The sequence below is a fragment of the Camelus ferus genome, chromosome 36 (genome assembly GCF_009834535.1).
Source record: "Camelus ferus isolate YT-003-E chromosome 36, BCGSAC_Cfer_1.0, whole genome shotgun sequence".
NCBI classification, from domain to species: Eukaryota; Metazoa; Chordata; class Mammalia; order Artiodactyla; family Camelidae; genus Camelus; species Camelus ferus.
The window spans coordinates 21155526-21175515 of NC_045731.1; the positions used below are offsets into that span (position 1 = coordinate 21155526).

Consider the following 19990-nt stretch of genomic DNA (forward strand, 5'->3'; position numbering starts at 1 on the left):
TTTTAGTACAACTCATTACAAGAAATTGAATATAGTTCCCTGTGGTTATACAGTAGGTCCTTGTCATTATTTATTTTATATATGGTTATGTGTATCTGTTAATCCTAAACTCCTAATCTGTCCCTTCCCCCCTTTCCCACCTGCTGACCACAGTTTGCTATGCCCATGAGTATTTCTAGCAGCATCCTTTTTGCTAGTAATATATGCTGGTTGGCTGCCTTCACTTTCATTAATTCCAACTTATCTGTAGGTGTTTTTCTTCTGGTGGGCCTGCATGTGGTTTGCACACGTGTTCATAGAGATCTGTATTTGGAAGAACTCCAGGCCTCGTGTAGTGCCTGGCACGGAGCTCCCGCTGAGCTCATGCTTCAACTGGGAAAAAACATAGTAAAGTTTGGAATTTCCAGTACAATTTAGACTTCTGGGTTTCTGTAACCTATGCTTAGCCCACCTTAATGTTGGCTGCACCTGTAGTGGATCATTTGATGGAACTTCATGGTATGGCAGTGTAGAGACAGGGCTTCCTTTTTTCTAACACTCACTCTCCTGGGCCTCCCAGATCCTCCCCCAGCAGCGCTCAGGGCTGGCTTGGTGCTGCACTGAGGCAATATTTGTTAATAAGTCCCTTTCCTCATCTCTTCTGAGACTCCAGTTCCTTCTCTGCACAGTGAGAGCTTGGACTAGATAAGTGCTTTTTGGTTTCTTTTAAACCCATGTCTCCTTTTGAGAAACCAAGAACTCAAATCCCTCCCCCACCCTAACTCTTCAGATTTTGATACGTCCTCCAAGGGGTGACACAGCTATTTGTGGAAAGTTGATGTGATTTTGGTTCTTTCCAAGTGGTGCAGAAAAGACTTCAGAGATTTATTTCAGGGAGGGGGCAGGAGAGGGACAGTATGTCAAACTTTTTGGTATAAGCGCTGGAGCAGGGGCTTTGGTTTAAATACAGCCTCTGACGTGGCCTCTCTCTAATCTTGCACAATGTGATAAACCTCTCTTTTCCTCCGTTTCTTCATGTGTCAAGTTGGAATGTTATTATTTTAGGGTTTTCATGAAACAATATACACAGAAGTCATTAGTTTCTCAGTAGAAACATGACCTGTTAGGGAGTCAGGGATTTCTTTAAAAAAAAAAAAAAACCTTGTCCATAGCATGCTGTCGATGTGTATTTTGAAGTTCCTGGAGGGTGAGGGTTGAGTCTAAAGTCCATCATGGGACAGGTGGCGCCTGGGTCTGTGTGCCCCAGATTGCCCCCTCCTCCCCAGTCCTCTTCCTCTCAGTCCAGGATGAAGTTCCTGCCATTAAAATTACACAGAGTTCTTGTGGATATGGTTTTTAATTTTATTGTTTCACTGGGGAGGGCTGCTGTCATGATTTCCGTGGTCAGGTTTTGGTGACCTGAAGGCTATGCAATTGGGGGTTCGTATTTAAGAAAAAGAAAACAAAGTTACAAATACAACATTAGACCTAGGGTGGTGGCAGGGGCTCTTGGAAGTGGGGACAATTATCTCTGTTAGCTTCAGGTGCAGTGGCCTCTGGCCATGAGGACCCATCCTTGTGCTCTGGAGTTGGAGGGACCAGTAGGTTCAGTGGGAATGTTTACTGAGTGTATATCATAGGCTGTGCATTGTCCTATTTGTACTGTGTGTTCCTTATTTAAGACAGTGAGCTCATTTAATCTCAATAGCCTCTTTAAAAAATTAGACTTTTTATCTTGAGATGTAATGAAGATTCCCATGCAGTTGTAAGAGCTGATACGGAGACAGCCTATGTACTCTTTGCCCAATTTTCCTTAATGTTTCCATCTTGCAAGGTTGGGGTACAATTCATTATTGACTCACTAACCCTTTGAGGTTTGTGTTATTACTCCCATTTCTATTCGTGATTAAAGTGGGGTTTAGAGAAGCACACAGGCCTGCCCAGGTCACCCACATGGTTAGTGTAGAGTCGGGAGGGAAACGGGCTTGGGATTTCCAGACAGTACCATTATGATTGTGGCAGGGAGCAGCATTCACTTGCTTGTTTATTCATTCATTCAACAAACATTTATTGAGTACACTCTGTGGGTCAGATGCTTTCATACGGTTATCTAATTCTTCAGCAGTACTGAGAATCAGCTAACGTTTTCTTTTTTCATCTGTGAAAATTAACTCTCAGAGGTCATAAAACCTCCCAAAGGAAATACAGCTCATAAAGGCGGGATTAGTAAATTTGTACATCCCCCCTTTTATGCAGGTGGTAACCTAGGCGTTTTGCATTTGCAATCTGCCTTGATCTAGATATATTCTTGTAAGGCAAGGTTTGTTTTTTGTTTTGTTTTGTTTTGTTTTTAATTGAAGTATAGTCAAGTTTAGAATGTTGTGTTAATTGCAATGTTTTTTCTTTTTAATTTTTAATTAATTTTTATGGGGTAATTAAGTTTATTTTTTGTTTCATTTTTTTATTGGAGATACTTGGGATTGAACCCAGGACCTCGTGCATGCTAAGTATGTGCTCTACCCCTGAACTGTACCCTCCTCCCCAGGGCGAGTTTTCTTATCCATTATTTTGCAGCATAGGAGTTCAAGTAAATTGGAGTTGAAATCCAGATCTTTCGATCCCACTGTGGTTCTTTTCATTATATTCTGCTGAGGGGTGTGGAAGCAGTTCCTTTGTTCATTCATTTATTCAGCATTTTTGAGCATCAGGGCCTGGCTAGATGTTGGAAACAGAAAACAAGAAATGACCCTTTTCTGCAGGGGCTGGAAGAAAGAGCAGGATAATGTGATCCTAGCTATGGTAGCCATGTGCAGACTCTGAGGACAGACTGTACCCCCAGGTTTGCTTGGGCTTCCCTTGCCTTCTGGCTGGTACACACAGGTCACCGCATCCCAGAGGGGCCTGCAGCCCACAGCATAGCGTGTACCTCAGTCTCCTCTCCCCTCTTGGCAGAGCCTGCAACATGAGCATTGCTGACTACGTGCAGTGTGCTGAGGACCACCAGACTCTCCCCATGGTGGTCCAGCACGTGGGGATTATCTTGGAGGAGAATCTCTTATGCATCTATAAACAGATATCCTCAGTGAGCCAGGTCAGGCTGTGCGGCTTCCAGCAGTCATTCTGTATCTGCTACAGGTACCACTACCCACACAAGAACGAGTGGGTAGACTTCAAGACCCACCGAAGGGTCATGGGCCTCGTCACCATCACTGACCGCTTGGCCAAGGACTGGCTGCAGATCGAGGAGCTCCCTGTGCAGAGGAGATGTGTGGCAACATGCAGGACGATTCGTGGCTCTTCGTCTTTGTGCTGAAGGGCGAGCTCGCCGAGCAGCTGCGCACTGATGTGGCCTTGTACCCCAGCTACGAGGACTGTGGGATGGTGGAGAAGAGGATCAAGGACTTCATCGAGTCGCTCTTCATCGTGCTCGAGTCCGAGCACCTAGACAGGGCCACCAACAATTTTGGGGACAAGATCCCCCTCCTCTGCATCCCATTTGAGAATAAGGACTTGGTGGGACTGGACACAGACAGCAGGTAAGCCTACGTGGAGTCCCGGCCGCCCTGGCTGTGTGCCTGGGTTGCTTTCCTACATCCAGAAAGGGATCAGCAAGAAGGGGAGCTGTCTTGCAGCCAAGGGGGGAGGGAGATGCAGCCTGACGGTTTTCATAGTTTTAAAAATGAATTCATCTTTAGTTCAGAGAGATCCATTTAGGGTTAGTTTGGATACTTACTCCCCCTTTCCAACCAAGACCCCTGGTGGGACCCCTGGAGTTGCTGTCCAATAGGGTAGCCACAGCCAAAGAGGCTGGGAGTGCTGGGGAGGAGGCTGCTCTAAGCTGAGACGTGCAGAAGGTCAAATGGACATCAGACACTGAGACTTGTCTAGAAAAAAGAATGTAAACTATCTTGATAATTTCTATATTTACTACATGTCAAAATGATACTATAATACATATTACATTAAATTAGATCTGTTCTTAGAATCACTTTAAAGTGTTTGTTTTTCTACTTTTTTAAATGTGGCAACTGGAAAACTTTCTTTGTGTGACTCTCATTGCATTCCCGTTGTCCTGGGACAGTCTCGTCCATTTGATGTATAGGTTAGGGGCTGAATCCCTAGACGCAGCAGATCGAGGCACTAGCTGAGCTGGGGCTGGAGCCCATGTCTCCTGCCTCCCAGGCTGTTCTTCCTGCCCGACAGCCAGCATGCCAGGTAGGACATCAGAAACACCGCCAGGGATTTCCGAAGGAGCTCCTTACTGCAGGGGAAGGCGTGTCACGGAGTATGGGACAGAGTATGGAAAAGTTCATTCTTACTTTGTCCCTGTGATTAGGTCAGTGGCCCCACTTTGCCCCGGAATTGCAGACGAGCTCTTCTGGGCCATCTGCCCCCTCCGCCACCCTCTGCTCTGCTTCCCTGTGTGGCCATCGTGCCGTCCCTCGGGCAGAAGAGGGCGAGATGCCTTTGCTGAGAGGTGGTCCCCCTTTGCTGCGGAGAGCGAGGGAAGCTGTGTCCTCCGGCCTCGGGCCTCGGGCCCTGAGTCTGCTCTCCCCGCGCTGGAGAGCACGCAAAGCGGTCTCATAGGTGACAGTTGGTGGTCCTTGCACATCCTACCGGGCCCGCTGTAGAGTCGAGGCTCCGTAATTCTTGGACTTATCTAAGGTCAGACCATACTTTCTGGGTTTTGGTAAGTTAGAGGAGAAGACACCAGAGAACTGACAAAAAGAATGTCCCGGCCAGCCCTGCGAGTGAAAGGCACAGGGGACCAGAGTCCCACCTGCGTGTGGTGCCTGGCGGGCTCTGGATGAATTTTCAGTTCCTCCCCGGACATGCCTCTATGGCTTAAGGAAATGGCGAGACATGTTGTGGCCATGATGTGTACTTGTCCTCGCAGGGCTCTGTGATCTACACACCTAACTCCCTTCTGCTCCTTGGGGATGAGGTGTCACGTTTAGGGTCCTGGGCACTGCTGAGGGCACAGCTGCCAGCACCAGGCCACTACCAGGCTGGCTCTGTCCACCTCACCTGTCACCTCCTGCTGAGCCCCCAGGCGTTAGGCGAGAGAGGTACATTGGTGATGCACTAAGGTGGGGCTGCTCGTGCGCACAGCGCTGCAGCATCAGCAGGGACCACCTTCTCCCCCTGGACAGACTGGTGGGTGAGCGGTGGAAGCCTGGAACCCTGCTCCAGCCCCCTGGCCAGTGCCTCCTCTTTTGTCATAGGAGGCACTGGTGACATTTTTGCTCAGCAACTGCTTGGCTATGAGTCTGCGGACCCACCGGAAATTGCCAGCTTGTTTTTGCCTTTGGAAGTCTGTCCTCGGGATTTGGCGGAGGAGCTAGTTTCAGGACAGTGTGCTTAGTGCATAGTGATTGACACTGTCACCATTGTTTACCCAGAACCTCGTCTACCAGGCACAGCTCTGGGCATCAAAATACAGCAGCACATTAAACCTCCCTCCTGTTGGATCTGTCTGTTCTGGTACCAGAAGCACTCGGCCAGCATCTGAACGTCAGTGAGATAACGCAGCCAGTGAGCTCCAGTCAAACACGTTCTCCTCCCATCACTTTTACTCCATTGTTGCTTTTATTCCATAGTCACCCAACTTTTAAAACAATGCTTTGTTGCAGGAGCAGAGCCTAATTCTCTCCTGCTACTCTTGGTGGGAGTGAGCAAAACTGTCAAGCCTGAAATGCGACCAAGTATTGTAGATCAAAAGCTGTCGAGGTGCATGTAGGTGGAGTTTTGGTTTGGGGCGCTGACGACGTTGGGGTCCCCATGGCAGTGACGCTCCCCTCAGGCCCCTGGCTTCCCCGGAGCAGGAGGTGAGGGTGGGTCTCACTCTCCCCCGTCTCTAGCCTCATCACACTCACGTAAATTCTTATATTCATGCTGTCAAAATTATTTTGGTTGTTGTGTATTTCTAACTTTTGCTTGTTCCTCTTTTCCTTTTACTCTCGTACCACCCTGTGAGCATGCTGTTGGGTCTGAAAAGGTGGGTTGTGCACACCCTGCATCGGAAATACCTACATTTCACTTCGTGCTGCCTCCATCGCTTTAAAAAGCAAAAACTTAACAGCTGCCTTGATCCATTTATTATCCTAGTCATCCTATTATTTTCTAAATTTTGGAATTTTTGCTTTGTTAACCCATCACGCACTGGTGTTTGATACCTGTTAAAATCCTTGCTTGGAGGAGCCTGTTTGGTCCTCCTTATATTGGTGACAAATGAGCCATTATTAATTTTGCTTATTTGTGTGTTTTGAGGAAGTGAGATGCGAATTGATTTAGGTGGCTTCTGAGGGAAGTTTTTCATGGGTATTTTCACTTGGAAAGTCAAAGTCTGCAGTACCTTGCTTGATTCTGTCTTTTACTCGCACGCGGTTCCTGGCCGTCGCTGTGTAATGAATCTGACTGGGCTTCTGGGCCGGCGGTCACAGGGGAGGACGTGGCCGGCTAGGGGGGTGAACAGCCCACAAGGGGCGCTGTTGGAGGAAGCAGTTTTCTTTTGCTTTTGCCTTCCCCATCCCATTTATTTTACTTTGCCTTCATAAAGGAGCAGAAGTGGGTCTAAAATCCATGTCACTCTTTTGTTCCCTTTATGACACTGGTTTCTCTGAGAATCAGGAAAATGTGGCCTTCTGCTAAGTAGCTGGCTCACTTGGATCTGGTGGACACAGGGACCGCTAACGGGGACCGTAGCTTCCTCTCTGCTTCAGCCAGTGGGCATTCAGAGCCGGGTCTGTGGTTTGCTTAAGCAGCTGTGCAGGCCTCCCTGCACCGGCCTTTACTTTTAACCCATGTTGGCAGTAAATAGCTGACTCCGTGTCTGTTGCAGCTGACGTCCACCACTGACGGCCGTGTCGTTAGTTTGCGGTAGTGAGTCTCCAACACCCCAGTCAGCCGTGAAGGGAGATGCTTTGACCGACCTAGGACCTTGGATTCTCACCCCCACCCTGGTTCATCTCACCCGGGGGAAGGGTTTGGCCACCACCGTCATGCTGGCCATGAGGCCTTGTTTCTCCTTTCATGCTCTGGTCCAAATGTGGACACTTCACCCTTCACTGACTTGGTCTCGCTTGAGACAGGCCAGACTTTCTGAAAGAGTCCATCACAGTCTCGGGGGGAACAGAACAGAAGTAAGTGTCGCAAGTAGAAGGAGTCTAGGCTGTCCGGGTTGGCAAATGCAGGCTGGGATCTGTGATGGCTGGGCTGTGCCCTGGACACAGGCCTTTCCCGTGGCTCCCGAGAGCCCAGGGGTCGAAGTGAGAACAGCCTTGCCTGGGTTCCTCCATCCTCATCTGTTCACTGGCAAGTGTGTCTGCTTATTAGGAACTCCCCCAGACCTAGGGTCCTTCAAAGTTCAGACCACGGGAGAACCTTGAGTCCCTTCTCCTGGGCCTCCTTTGTGAGAATCCAGTGCCTTCTGAGGTGACCGGCGGCAGGAGATGCCTCCCCCTCCAGGGAGCACCCTTCGGAGGACTGTGACTCAGTGCACCTTGCTGTGAGCTTGTGGGGTTCCGGCCGCGGTCTCTGCAGAACCACACTTGAGATGGGCTTAGCGACGGAAATGACAGGACTAATATTCCAGGCCAGGGCTGGAGGGAGGGAACAGGTGAAATTGAATGTGACTTCAAACACCTAGGTGGGTGCTGGGTCTGTTACTAAAATGGGGAGCCTGCGAGGTACCTGCCAGGAATCGAATTCCAGAGTAAATGGTGGACATGAGGCATTTTTAAGATGCCATTTGTCATCGAAGTTAGGACTTCAAAGAGGCACTCGGGTCTATGAGCCTGGGTCTGAGGTGAAGGAGCCGGACTAGAGATACACGTTGGGAGTTGTCATTCTTAGCTGGTGTTCACAGCCGTGCACGTGGATTAGCTCATCTTGAGAGGTGCAGGCTAAGGCTGAGGGGGGACAGGGCTGTGCCTCGGTTGGAGGAAAGCCCAGACCATGCAACTTTGGTGTGTCAGTCAGCGGCGTTTGCGATTTTCATAGCAATGCCATTTATCCTTAAGGGGCCGGGGGGTGGGCAGGGCCAGCCAGGAAGAAATCTGAAGGGAGGGTTGTGGCCACGTGTGCGCATCTTGGGACGATATAGAGGCTGCAGGGTCCGGGAGGGGAGACTCATCAGAAGCTAGAGTTGGAGTGGGGAGTGGGGAGAAGGTAGTCACACTCACCTGTGAGGGAGGGAGGGAGGCCTAGGGAGTCCCCACCCTACCGGACTCGCTTTCCCATGAACAGAAGGCAATCAGACAGAGGATCTGAGGTGAGAAGTGATGGGCGCTGGGAGAGGAGCCAACCTGGAGAATGGTGCTTGGACAGTTCTGGAATAGTCTCCCTGCAAATAGAGTTAAAAAAAAGTCAGACTCTTAAGAACAGTGATAGTGACTGGGGAGGAGACAGTTCTTTTTCTGGCCTCCTAAGGGTAAGGCATGTATCCGGGGATATACAGAAGATTCGGGCAGTCTATTCTGGGGGCTTGATCCTTACCAGGGGGAACAGTGCAAGTTTAAAGGGGGAGAAGGGCAGCGGAGGGAAACTAGCCAGGCCCCGTGTCAGGTACCAGTTGGCAGCCCTACTTGCGTGTTGCATTCACCCCCATGCCTCCCAGGTGGGCGGTGGCAGCCCCCTTTTGCAGATTGACAAGCCTTCTCAGAGGGGTTAAGGAATTGGTCCGTTTAGCGGCTAGTAAATGCTGTAGCAGGATTCAAGCAGGGCCTTGTCAGACTTCAAGGGCATGTTTTCTCTACTAATTCTGTACCTCCGTGTTGTACGTGGAATGGTGAAGTGGGTCAGTTTTGGAGCCTTTCAGAAAAAGTGCGATATTAAGTGCCTCAGGACTGTTTCACAAAGCTCAGTGTTCTTTGACGGTTCGGAAGCACCGCAGTGCTTTACGCCCCACAGAGGTAAGGTCTTACTCCTTTGACGATGACGTGGTTGCAAATGACGTACAGGTGCAAAACCAGACTTAGCAGCTTCTGAAGGGAAACTCTCCAGTTCTCCCTTTCTTCCACGGGATGTAACTGTGCTGCAGCGTAGGCCTGAGCTTTCCATATGGACTGAGGGTTTGATATCCAAAGTTAGCAAAGAAGAGTCAGATGGAGAAAATCGACGTTGACAATTTATTTTGGGGTTTCATTAGACAAGATATACTATCAGTTAATGGCCCATATAGCAAATGAAATTGAGTACAGAACATTGCATTTGTTACTTTCTATTTAGAGTTCTCTTACAGCATAAGGTTGCCTGCTTTGGAACATCAGCTCCACCACCAGGGCGCCTGTCTTTGTGTTGGTGTGATTGCATTTACACAGTGAATGTAATCTGGGCTTCCTCAGCCCCAAACACTCCAGTGCAGAATCACGGGCTGTAGCCATCTCTTAGTCACGCAAATACTTCTAAAATTATATGATGCCAGAAAAGAAAGAAGAGAGAGAGAGATTGCCTTTATCAAAGTTCCTTTCAATTCTAACTGCAAACTGTTGTTGAGCAGCTCTGGTTTCCTTTGGATATGAATATATACATTTCTTTGCATGTAACCTGGGTTTTGGACCAGAACATCAAGCTCTTGCTGTCCACAGGCCACAAATATAGTAGCCAAATTGCACACGTGTGAAATATTTTATTCTTTTTTCTGAGAAAGAATCCTTGAATTTGGGACTTGGGCTGTGATTTTTGCTTTTTGCTTCTCCCACCCCTCTTGTAATCTCTCACTCCTTCCCACGTGGCCCCCAAGAGGTGGTCTCAAAGGAGCGGGCAAACACCCAGTTTGTCACCATGCAGTGCTGCTGAAGAGGGAGCCCAGCCAAGACCTAAAGGATATTATCAGAGAGGACTTCCTGGAAGAAATGGGCTCTACATTCAGTTGTGAGTACAGAGTAAGTGTCAGCCAGGAGAAGGAATCAAGAGGGTGGCTCAGGTGGCAGGAGCAGCCCGGGCAGAGGCCTGGAGGCTTGTGGGTGGGGACTCGGGGAGAGTGCCCTGTGTGGTCCAGGGTGGAGGGTGCCCCTGCTGGGGAGGACACTGGGGAGGGCCTGGGGTGGAGGGCTTTGGAAGAGCTTGGGTTTTACTAGAACTGACACAGGAGGCAGTGAAGTGTGTCAGCAGGAAGTGACCCTCAGGACTGGTACTCCTGGTTTTGCTTCTGATGTTCTACAGAATGAAGGGTTCGGGACGGGAGATAGCAGCTCTGTCTGTCCCTTTGAGACCCACCCCTTCATTAATTTATTCATAACATGTGCCCTTCTGAGTGTGTAGGGGAGAGGGATGGACCCACTGTAGTAAGCAAATCGTACTTGCCTCTTGCGAGCTTAGCTGTTTCAGAAGTTGACCCAGCGTAGAATGTTCTAGGAACACAGCAGGGACACCTAACTAAAAGTGCTGGGGTTGGAGGCAGGGAAGGCTTCCTTTACATATAGTGAAAATGAGCCTGGAGGCGAGTGGGAAGAAGCAGGTGGTCAGGGGGCCCCTGAGGTCACTGGGGACCTGGGTACTGCAGTGATGCTGGGCAATTAGGGGCAGGGGGGGCTAGAACTCTACTAGGGAACCCCTGAAGGGCTTGAAGCAGGGGAGTGATGTAATCAAATTTGTGTTTTGGGAAGGCTGCTCTGGCTGTGTCTGTGTGTGTGTGCAGTTGGGAACAAGGGGAGGGTGCCACCAAGTGAGAGGGTCATTAGAATACATTTCACAGGCTGGGAGATGAACAGTGGGAGAGGGGTATCGGGGTTGCCTGGGGACGGCAGGGGCAGTGCAGATGCAGTATCTCCTTATGGGGAAGGCTTGTTAGCGGGGCCGCCCTAGCGGCGCCTTGTGGCTGGAAGAAAACAGATGGAGGCCGCCAGGTGGACTTTTCTCTTCTCTCCTTCCCTGCCTTCTGTGATGATCTTTGCTCAGCCAACATTTGGAACAGAAGAGCTAAGTTCCAGGGTAGCCCAGGAGTTTGTTGAGCTCGTTCGAGTGAGATCTGATAGGATTTATGTGTGTGTTGAGATCTGCACGTTCACTTAGCTAGAAATGCCCCGTCTTTTGCATTTCCATAGGGGTTTTTATTCTTGATAAAAATTGCTTTCTTGGTGAGAGGAAATTGAATACAGCTACTGTTTTTCTCAAAAACAAAATCTTATCTTTAAAGAAATTTAATATTCAAATAATAGGAATATTTAAAAATGATAAAGTAAGGCTTTGGTGTAATTTCTTTGGTTTCTGAGTTAATGTGGAGTTAGAGCCTTTGCATTACTTAATAGCACATCTTTGTCAGTATTTAAAGAGCTGTTAGTGAGTGCCCCAGGCCCCACCTCTCAAAGCATCACTAAAGCTTGCTCTGAAATAGTGAGGTCATAAAGGTCTTGTTTGCAGAATCCAAACAGTTGGTTTATAATATGCAGCATAGCTCTCTTTATAAAATAACAAAAGGCTCAAAATAAAGAAATTGGAACATACTTGATTTTTTTTTAAAGCTGAAACATAAACATTCTTGTGCTAATGTTGCGACTGGAAATTTTGGAAAGAAAACTCCTACAATAATATTATGTATGTGAAATACATATATGCCTTTCATGTTTGAAAAATAACTACGCAGTGTTTTTCGAAGTCAGGACCATTCCAGCTCAGATACTGGCAGTGAAGGTTGCTGGTTTTCAATGGCAGAGCCTAAATTTGCCTTCTTAGCTTTTTTTTTTTTTTTTTTTGTAGTGAGGGAGTTGAGTATTGCTTTGCCAGCATGCTTTCAGGGCAAGTTTGGGGCAGATGTCGTGCACCAGCAGTGAGACATTTCTGTGCATTTTACTTTCTGGACATCACCTGGCCGGGATGCTTTAGGACTCCCTGGTCCATCACCATTTGTCCTGGAGCTGTCAGAGACAGTGAATGACTTTCTGTGGCTTGGAGGTAAGGTGATCTGATGCAGATGATCAGATGTGTAGTTAAAGTGCTGTTACTTGAAATAAGAGGAAACCTAGAAAAATGGCTCTAAAATACAGGATGAGGGAGGAGAATTGTCTGAGCTGCCTGCAGTGGGGAAACTTCTCAGGTGACTCCCTCACTGTGTATCCTGTCACACTCCCTCACAGCCCTGCACAGCAGTCCTTCTGAAGCAAGCATGCACTTTCTAAGAAACTGCGCTGAATTTCCTTGTGCCTCTGTTTGTTGGCCTTTTTTAAAAGCACATCTTGCCCTTTGCTTAAATGCCATCCCTGTTAGTCACCTCTGACACATATTGTTCCGGACCTCATCCATATATAGCTGCTAAATTGATGAACAGAATGTAGTATCTCCATGTAGTGGAATATTATTCAGATATAAGAATGAAAAAAATGAAAAAGAAAAAAAAGGGGAAGATGAAAACAGCCACCTGCTCTTGGAACTCCACCCTGACTGCTCAACCCGCCCTTTTCCCTTTGAATCCCCACCCCTTATGCTCCACTCTACTCTTTTTGATAGTACTTACCACCTTCTGATAAACTTTAATATTTTCAAAAAAAAAACAAAAGAAGATGCAGATACCACTTCAACATGGACAAGCCTTGATAACAGCATGTTAAGTGAAAAGAACCAGACACAAACGGCCACATATTGTTGATTTCAGTGATCTGAAATGCCCAGAATAGGCACATGCAGAGGCAGAGAGCAGGTGTTGGTTGCAAAGGGCTGGGCGGAGGGGGGGTGGGGAATGACTACTAGTGGACAGGGGGTTTCTTCTGGGACGATGGAGTGTTCTGGAAATAGATGGTGGTGAGGACTGCACAACCATGAGTGTGCAGAAGACTGCTTAGCGCTGTCTCTGGGAGTGCCTGTTGTTGGGGCAGGCTTTATTTTGTTCTCACCCTGCAATGTGAAGAGTCATCTTGTGCTGAGGCCGTTCTACTCCTGTGAGTGGTGAGACTCAGAGACTTTGCAGAGTCATGTTTCTTTTTCCCCCTTGCTAAGTGTAGGCAAAAAAGGTTTAAGCCTGAGAAAGTGCTCCATCTGCAGAAATGTCTTTCAGTTTTGCATGGTGTAAAAGACTTGAGAGCTTTTCAATCATTGAGGACAGTCTGTGGGGGGAAACAGCCCGTGAAGCCTGGGTGAGTCCCGGAAGAGCCGCGCTTCCCTCCCTGACAGGGGTGGGGATTTCACCCCCGTTCAGGCAGTGAAGGGCCCAGACCCGTGAGCGGAGTTGACAATTGTGAATATTTATGTGTATCCGCTGCTTCATCTTGGATATTAATTACAAGCTGAGTCAGTTTGTGGCGGCAGCCTCATCCTACATCAGGAATTCATAGTATCTGCTCTTTGAAGTGAAGACCAGACAGACTTGATTATTTAAGTCTCTCTTGAATTGATATCTCAGATTCCTTTGTCAAAAGCAAAACAGAAGAAATACAGACGTCCTTTAATGCCGATGTGACCTGAAGCAGGTTTAGTCTCTGTGCATCAGTGGCCTTATCTGTGGGTAAGGAAGATGATAACAGTGCTTCCCTCAGAGGGGCTGGTGAGGGGGGAGTGAGAAGCACAAATGGAGGACTTACATGAGATGCTCATGAATGACTGGATTTAATGCTCTCAGCCTGGTGAGGCCTCAGGGGCAGAGATGTCAGAACAGAGCAGTCCTAGCCGGAGCTCGATCCATGTTGGCAGCTGTGATTGTGATCAGTATCACCACTGTGGGTTATCAGGCAGTTTTAAGACTTGGTAATATGAATTCATGAATAATGTTAAAAGACTAGACATCTCAGATCCGGTTTACATAGTTTTCAAGATTTCCTCTGAGAAAAGGGTGTCTTTTTTCCCCAACTTAAATCTGAGTTGAGTCTGCAAAAGAATTCTGTAGTCCTCCATCTTTGTGCTTTAATTCTCCATTTCTTCAAAAAACGTTTTTAAATGGAGTTACTGGGGACTTAACTGAGGACCTCATGCATGTTAAACACGTGCTCTCCCAACTGAGGTATAATCTCCCCCCTATTTTTTTTAACTTTACTTTCTTAGTATTCAGAGTTTAGAGGCCTCTAATTCTTTTTCTTGAGACTTGTTCATGAACCTGGAAGTCTATAAATAATGGGCAATACTTGGCTTATTAAAAAAAATCAATAGAACATTCTGCAATCCATCCAAAAGGAAAAGCTCATTGACTTAAAATGTTTCTCCTTTATGGTGATTTCTACTTTTTGATCTAGCTTAATTTGTTAACAGCCATCCTCATCATCATAATGACCAAATTCGCCCTGAATGGGCACCGACCAAAGACTAAAATGCTTTCCTCATGTTTTACTTCATAGCAGGTGTTTGAGGGTAGGTATCAGTGTCTCCTTTTTTGCAGCTGAGGGATTGAGATATGGGGCAGCTTGTCCCAAATCACACTGCAGCTGGTGGTGGCAGGCTCAGGGCTGGAACCCAGGCTGCACAGGATGCCTTCTCAATTGCTCCTCTAATCAGCCTCCTGATGAGTGGTTTCCCAAACTCCTGTGAGTCCATAAATGACCAATTTTAGTGATCTCAGCCTGATGAGGCCTTCAAAGGAGAGACATCAGTGAGAATGTGAGACAGAGTGGCATAAATTAAAATTATACATTTTCACAAATGTTTTATTCTCGGCTAATGACTTAAAAAGTTAGTGTTATTTATTCTAGAGTTCTGCAAGCACTAAAAACAAAATATTAAAAATGATTATAATGCAAAAGAAAAGTGAGCTTTGAAAGTCCAACCACTGCTAATGACTCATTGATTGTTTTTCTCTAGTGGTGCTTATTGAGAGAAAAATTTACAAAGTCTGAATTGGTTTTATGTAGTTTTAGTATGGAAGAAAAAATTGTCAGTGAATATTGAAAGTAAAATCTTGACTCTTTTCTTTCCTGATGATGAATATGTAAGTTGTTTTTCATGGCTTAAGTACATTTCCTCATTTGTAAAATTTGAGTAATGCTGTTTAACTTGTCTTGACTGTGAGAGTTCGATGCCTTGTATACAAAGCACCCAAGCGGAGCTCAATTAAAAAATGTGCTGTCACAATGACAGTTTAGGAGAATCAGCTCTGAATACTAAAGAGGGTGGCTTATTTCTGATACATATTCGATATGTATATATATGATATATATGAATATGATTTACAGTAATAAAGATTCAGTTGTTTTTTAGTGCAGTATGAAGTTTTGATGAAATCAATGTCATTCTTGTAAGATAGGGACTAGTTACATTGCCTTAAACAGACGACCTTGAAGATTATTTACACAGAATGTGTATTTTTACAACTCAGAATTCATATTGCTGTGTAACCATCCACTAGAACTTTTAAATTTGTAGGAATATGACCAGAACCATTAATTTAGAAAAATCAACATTAAATATTTTCAGGAAATAAGCTTATCTCTGTTGTGATTGAAGAAAATTTTGATTTTTTTCTGTACTCTTAATAGGTTTTAAAATATTAAAACATTGATTTGACATGTCACTTTTTAAATGGAGAGAATAAAGCTCAAGCTGTTTTAATACATAAATTAATCTTTTTGCATTTCAACAAAATGATATGATTTCCTGACTCTTTGGGAAGACTATTTTGCAAGACACTTAGATTACCTACTTTTGGAAAAATGCAGAAGTGACTTTTATGAATATAGGCCTAGTACAGATCTGTTGGCATTTGACATAGTGCAAGACATGAGGACTAGGAGAGCTTTGCTGCTGATTGCCAGGAGGACAGATCCCAGGTCTCAGTCTCCCCTCCTGTAAAATGAAGAGGCTGGACTGGATTCTTTCCTCTTTTAAGATGAGTTTCCATATGCCTATGTCTTTTGTTTATATTCAGGAGTATTATCAATTTCAGATTAAATGCTGAATACCACTCTCTTCCCCGAAGCACAATTCAGTAAGTGCTAGATAAGCTTTCAGTTATCTGATTATTCTTTATTTCTTTTTTTAAATTTTATTTTATTGAGTTATAGTCAGTTTACAATGTTGTATCAATTTCCAGTGTAGAGCACAATTTTTCAGTTATACATGAGCATGCATATATTCGTTGTCACATTGTTCTTCACTGTGAGCTACCACAAGATCTTGTATATATTTTCCTATGCTATACAGTATAATCTTGTTTATCTATTCTATATATACCTGTCAATATCTACAAATTTCAAACTCCCCATCAGTCCCTTCCCACCCCCTTCTTCCCTGGCAAACACAAGTTTTTATTCTATGTCTATGACTGTTTCTGTTTTGTATTTATGTTCATTTGTCCCTTTCTTTTCTTTTTTAGATTCCACATATGAGTGATCTCATATGATATTTTTCTTTCTTTTTCTGGCTTACTTCACTTAGAATGACATACTCCAGGGACATCCATGTTGCTGCAAATGGCATTATGTTGTCATTTTTATGGCTGAATAGTATTCCATTGTATACCACCTCTTCTTTATCCAGTCATCTGTCAATGGATATTTAGACTGTTTCCATGTCTTGGTTATTGTAAATAGTGCTGCTATGAACATTGGGGTACAGGTGTCATTTTGAAGTACGATTCCCTCTGGATATATGCCCAGGACCAGGATTCCTGGGTCATAGGAAGTCTATTCCTAGTCTTTTCAGGAGTCTCAATACTGTTTTCCACAGTGGCTGCATCAAACTGCATTCCCACCCCAGTGTGGGAGGTACCCTTTTCTCCACAGCCTCTCCAGCATTTGCCATTTGTGGACTTTTGAATGATGCCCATTCTGACAGGTATGAGGTGATACCTCATTGTAGTTTTGATTTGCATTTCTCTGATAATTACTTATACTGAGCATTTTTTTCCTATGCTTATTGATCATTCATATGCCTTCATTGGAGAATTGCTTGTTTAGGTCTTCTGCCCATTTTTGGATTGGGTTGTTGTTTTTTTCTTACTAAGTCATATGAGCTGCTTGTATATTCTGGAGATCAAGCCTTTGTCAATTTCATCTTTTGCAAAAATTTTTTCCCATTCTGTAGGTTGTCATTTTGTTTTACTTAGGTATCCTTTGCTGTGCAAAGCCTGTAAAATTAATTAGGTCTCATTTGTTTATTCTTGCTTTTATTTCTATTGCTTATTGTATCTTCTCTTATGTTGAAGTCTTTAATCCATTTTGAGTTTGATTTTCGTTTCTGATCCTACAGGCAATTTTTGTGTTGCATCTTTCCCGGCAACCTGGAAAGGCTTTTTAGCCATAGGTGGCGCTGTTGCACCTTCTTACAGTATTAAATTTCCTGTTTGTAAAAGAAGGCTTAAACAACGTTATTTTATTTTGATTTCTTTGCTTAATGCTTCAGGATAGCACAATGTCCATTGTGTCTGTCTACCTGGAAAAATTATTCTACTTAGATCTTACTTTTATTCTGTCATCTCACTGTGAACATTTCAGACTTGCTGTGCAAACAATGGCAAAATCGGACTTTTTTTCCAGTGTTAGAAACCAGTGAGCCAGGATTTTATTAAACAGCTAGAAGCAGCCTCTGGGGCACCTTAAAGCTGAAAAGTGTACTGAGTTCCCTGAGTATTGACCCCGCCACTGTGTGTTAATTGGGAGGTGATTTGGTATATATAGGAAGGGGTGTAGCTTTGCACGCATGCGCTGCCATTGAGCCACATGAATCCGAGTCCGTTCGTTCTGTTTTTCCCTCGTCCGTGTGATGGGGATGCTCATATCTGCTTTGTAGAATTGTGAGAATTAGAAATTATGTAAAGAGTTTAGCACACTGGGTATCTCAAGAGGGCTCATAAACTTTAGCTCCTGTTTTGTATGAAGCCATCATTTTATAGTCTTTGGCAATTTCTAAGAAATAGGAAAATAAGAAAGCTGGTTTTATGATGAAAGATATTTGAAGAGGTTCCATAGTTCCTATACTCATAATTTAGCATCAGCAGTCAGGACCAATACACGGTCACCCTGAACCAACGTTAAGCCACAGAATTTTTTGTTAATTAGTATACATTGGGGCTTAAGGGAACCCAATACTTATACACATGTTTTCTCCAGCAGCCAACTGAGAGATGACACAGAAAAGCAGGCAGGCGATTAACATCTCCTATATTACTGAGGAAGCCATGTTCTCCATGAACTTCAGGGCTGTGGGAAAATGGGTGTCATGGTACTGTGTCCCAGAACTAGAGACTAACCCTGTCCCAGGTAGCTCTGGGCCACAGCGAGCCTTCCCTTGAAAGGATCTGCCCCATCATGCACAGGGCTGTCCTGCCTTGGAGCTGAGCATCCCGGGTGCTTCCTGAGGGTGGCCAACAAAGGAGAGAAAAGAAGGTTTTCACATGCCCTGCTTGTCTCCCGGATTCACAGCTCACTCTTTTAGTGTGACAAAGCCTAGCTGTGGGCCAGAGATCAGGGGTATGATGGGAGAAGCACTCTCCATGGCCCAGTGGAGTGGAGAGGAGGCATCCCCTCCCTCAGTTTAAACAGGTGGTGGTATGGAACAGAAGGGTGCTCCCCAACAGTTTATAAAAGGAGAAATAAGGATTTCCTTTGGGACTTAGTCGAGCCGGGAAACACTGACGATGATTAGAAGGAAGACTTGTAAATCACTTTAATATTAAGTTAACATTTGTTGAGCACCAAAAATATGCTACATTCTTTTCTGAGCATTTTATAGAAATGAATCCTTCAATCTTCAAAACAAGCGAGTAAAAAAGGTTTGATTGTTATCCCAGTTTTACAGTGTGGAAATTGAGTCACACAGAGGGTAAGTAATTTGGCCAAGGTCACAGAGCTAGTAAGTGGCAGAGCTGGCATTTAAACCCTGGCTGTCTGGTTTCCAGGCTCCCAGAGATGGGCTGTGAGCGTTTAGAAGTATCTGCATGCCTGGGTCTCTGTAACTCTGTACATCAGTTACCCCAGAAAAGACAGGGGAAGTAGAGTTACACAGGTGCTCACAGTTGTGTCTCAGCCACTGTCCAGGAGAGTGCACCGTGATTAACGTTGTTTTCCAGGCAGCATGTCTGTTTGTATAACATTGAGTTAACCTAGAAGCCCTCCCTGCATTGCTTCTGTCCATGCTTGCCATATGACCAACTGCCCGTGATTGAGCTGTTGAGGAGAAAATGTACTGATGGTTGAACTCTGATATTTCAGTCTGGTTCATAGTTTCATGTCTCCAGTTACATTAATAAGTTAAACGTCTGGTTTTCTTGCATCAGTTTGGTTAATGTGAGACCAGTCCATTGGAGCCCAGGGATGCTGATGGTATAATTTCTGAGCACGTTGTGGCACTTCTACCCATGCAGACCTGGCTGGAGAATGTCCCCCTTCCTCACTGATTTCTCCCGACAGCAGCGTCCTCTCCCAGCCCTGCACGTGAGGCTGGGAGCTCTCTGAGTAGGCCAGTCAGAGGCAAACTCTACAAATCAGAAAATGATGAAGTACCTGGAAGTGGGTTTAATAGATGAAAAGGGCTTCCAGGTCATCCAATGGACTCTTCGAGGCCGTTTGTTGAAAAGCTGTCCACTGTTTGTGGTTAAGATACCTCTTTGCTGTTGAAAAGACTGGATTAGATGAAAGGATTATAAAAAGCAGAAAGGAGTGATTTCAGGTGGTCCATCCACACTGGTGAGAAGTGATGGGTGACCGCCTGTGTGAGGCATTAACAGCGTCTTACAAGCTTCATAAAACAGCTTTAAAAGCTCTGCCATCTGAGTGCACTTCATTTGGGGTCTAGTTCATCACTGGTCGTGCTGAGCAAAGAATTGATGATGGCAGAAAGGACATGGAGGCATCAGAATGGTCTCAGTCATGTTCCCTGTTTAAAGGATGGGCACAGTGTAATATATTTCAGCTGGTTATTCACTGACAGTTTTGAGTGTTTCTGGGACTCCCAGTCCCCAAGGTTCCATGCAGCTCGGTGTCCCCTCAGTGCAGCTGTAGTGCTTGCCCTGGGCTGAAGTGGTGTCACGGGGAGCAGGACGGTCAGTGTCCCCGGCTCTCCGAGCTCCATTTCCTATCCATCCGCAGTGCCGGGTTGCTCATCCGTGTCTACTTAGTAGGGTTGCTGAGAATCACACGTGATGGTTGTCAGGTGTGAT

General features: G+C 45.6%; 1 protein-coding gene and 1 pseudogene across 1 annotated transcript; one reads left to right on the forward strand and one right to left on the reverse strand.

Moving 5' to 3' along the window:
* LOC116661733 overlaps positions 1-19990 on the reverse strand; it is a 708679-nt pseudogene that overhangs the window by 272073 nt on the left and 416616 nt on the right.
* On the forward strand, positions 2462-12087 carry LOC116661737 (trafficking protein particle complex subunit 9-like). Its single transcript, XM_032474270.1, has 3 exons — positions 2462-3515; positions 9722-9863; positions 11677-12087. Exons 1-3 carry the CDS (start codon positions 3244-3246, stop codon positions 11677-11679), a joined length of 417 nt encoding a protein of 138 aa, XP_032330161.1. The 5' UTR covers positions 2462-3243; the 3' UTR covers positions 11680-12087.

What these genes read in the sequence shown, in the direction of transcription:
- LOC116661737 (XM_032474270.1), top strand. Translation starts at nt 3,244, where the DNA reads ATGTGTGGCAACATGCAGGACGATTCGTGGCTCTTCGTCTTTGTGCTG. An exon ending in GGACTGGACACAGACAGCAG is followed by an intron (nt 3,516 to 9,721) that starts GTAAGCCTACGT and finishes GTGGCCCCCAAG; the next exon opens with AGGTGGTCTCAAAGGAGCGG.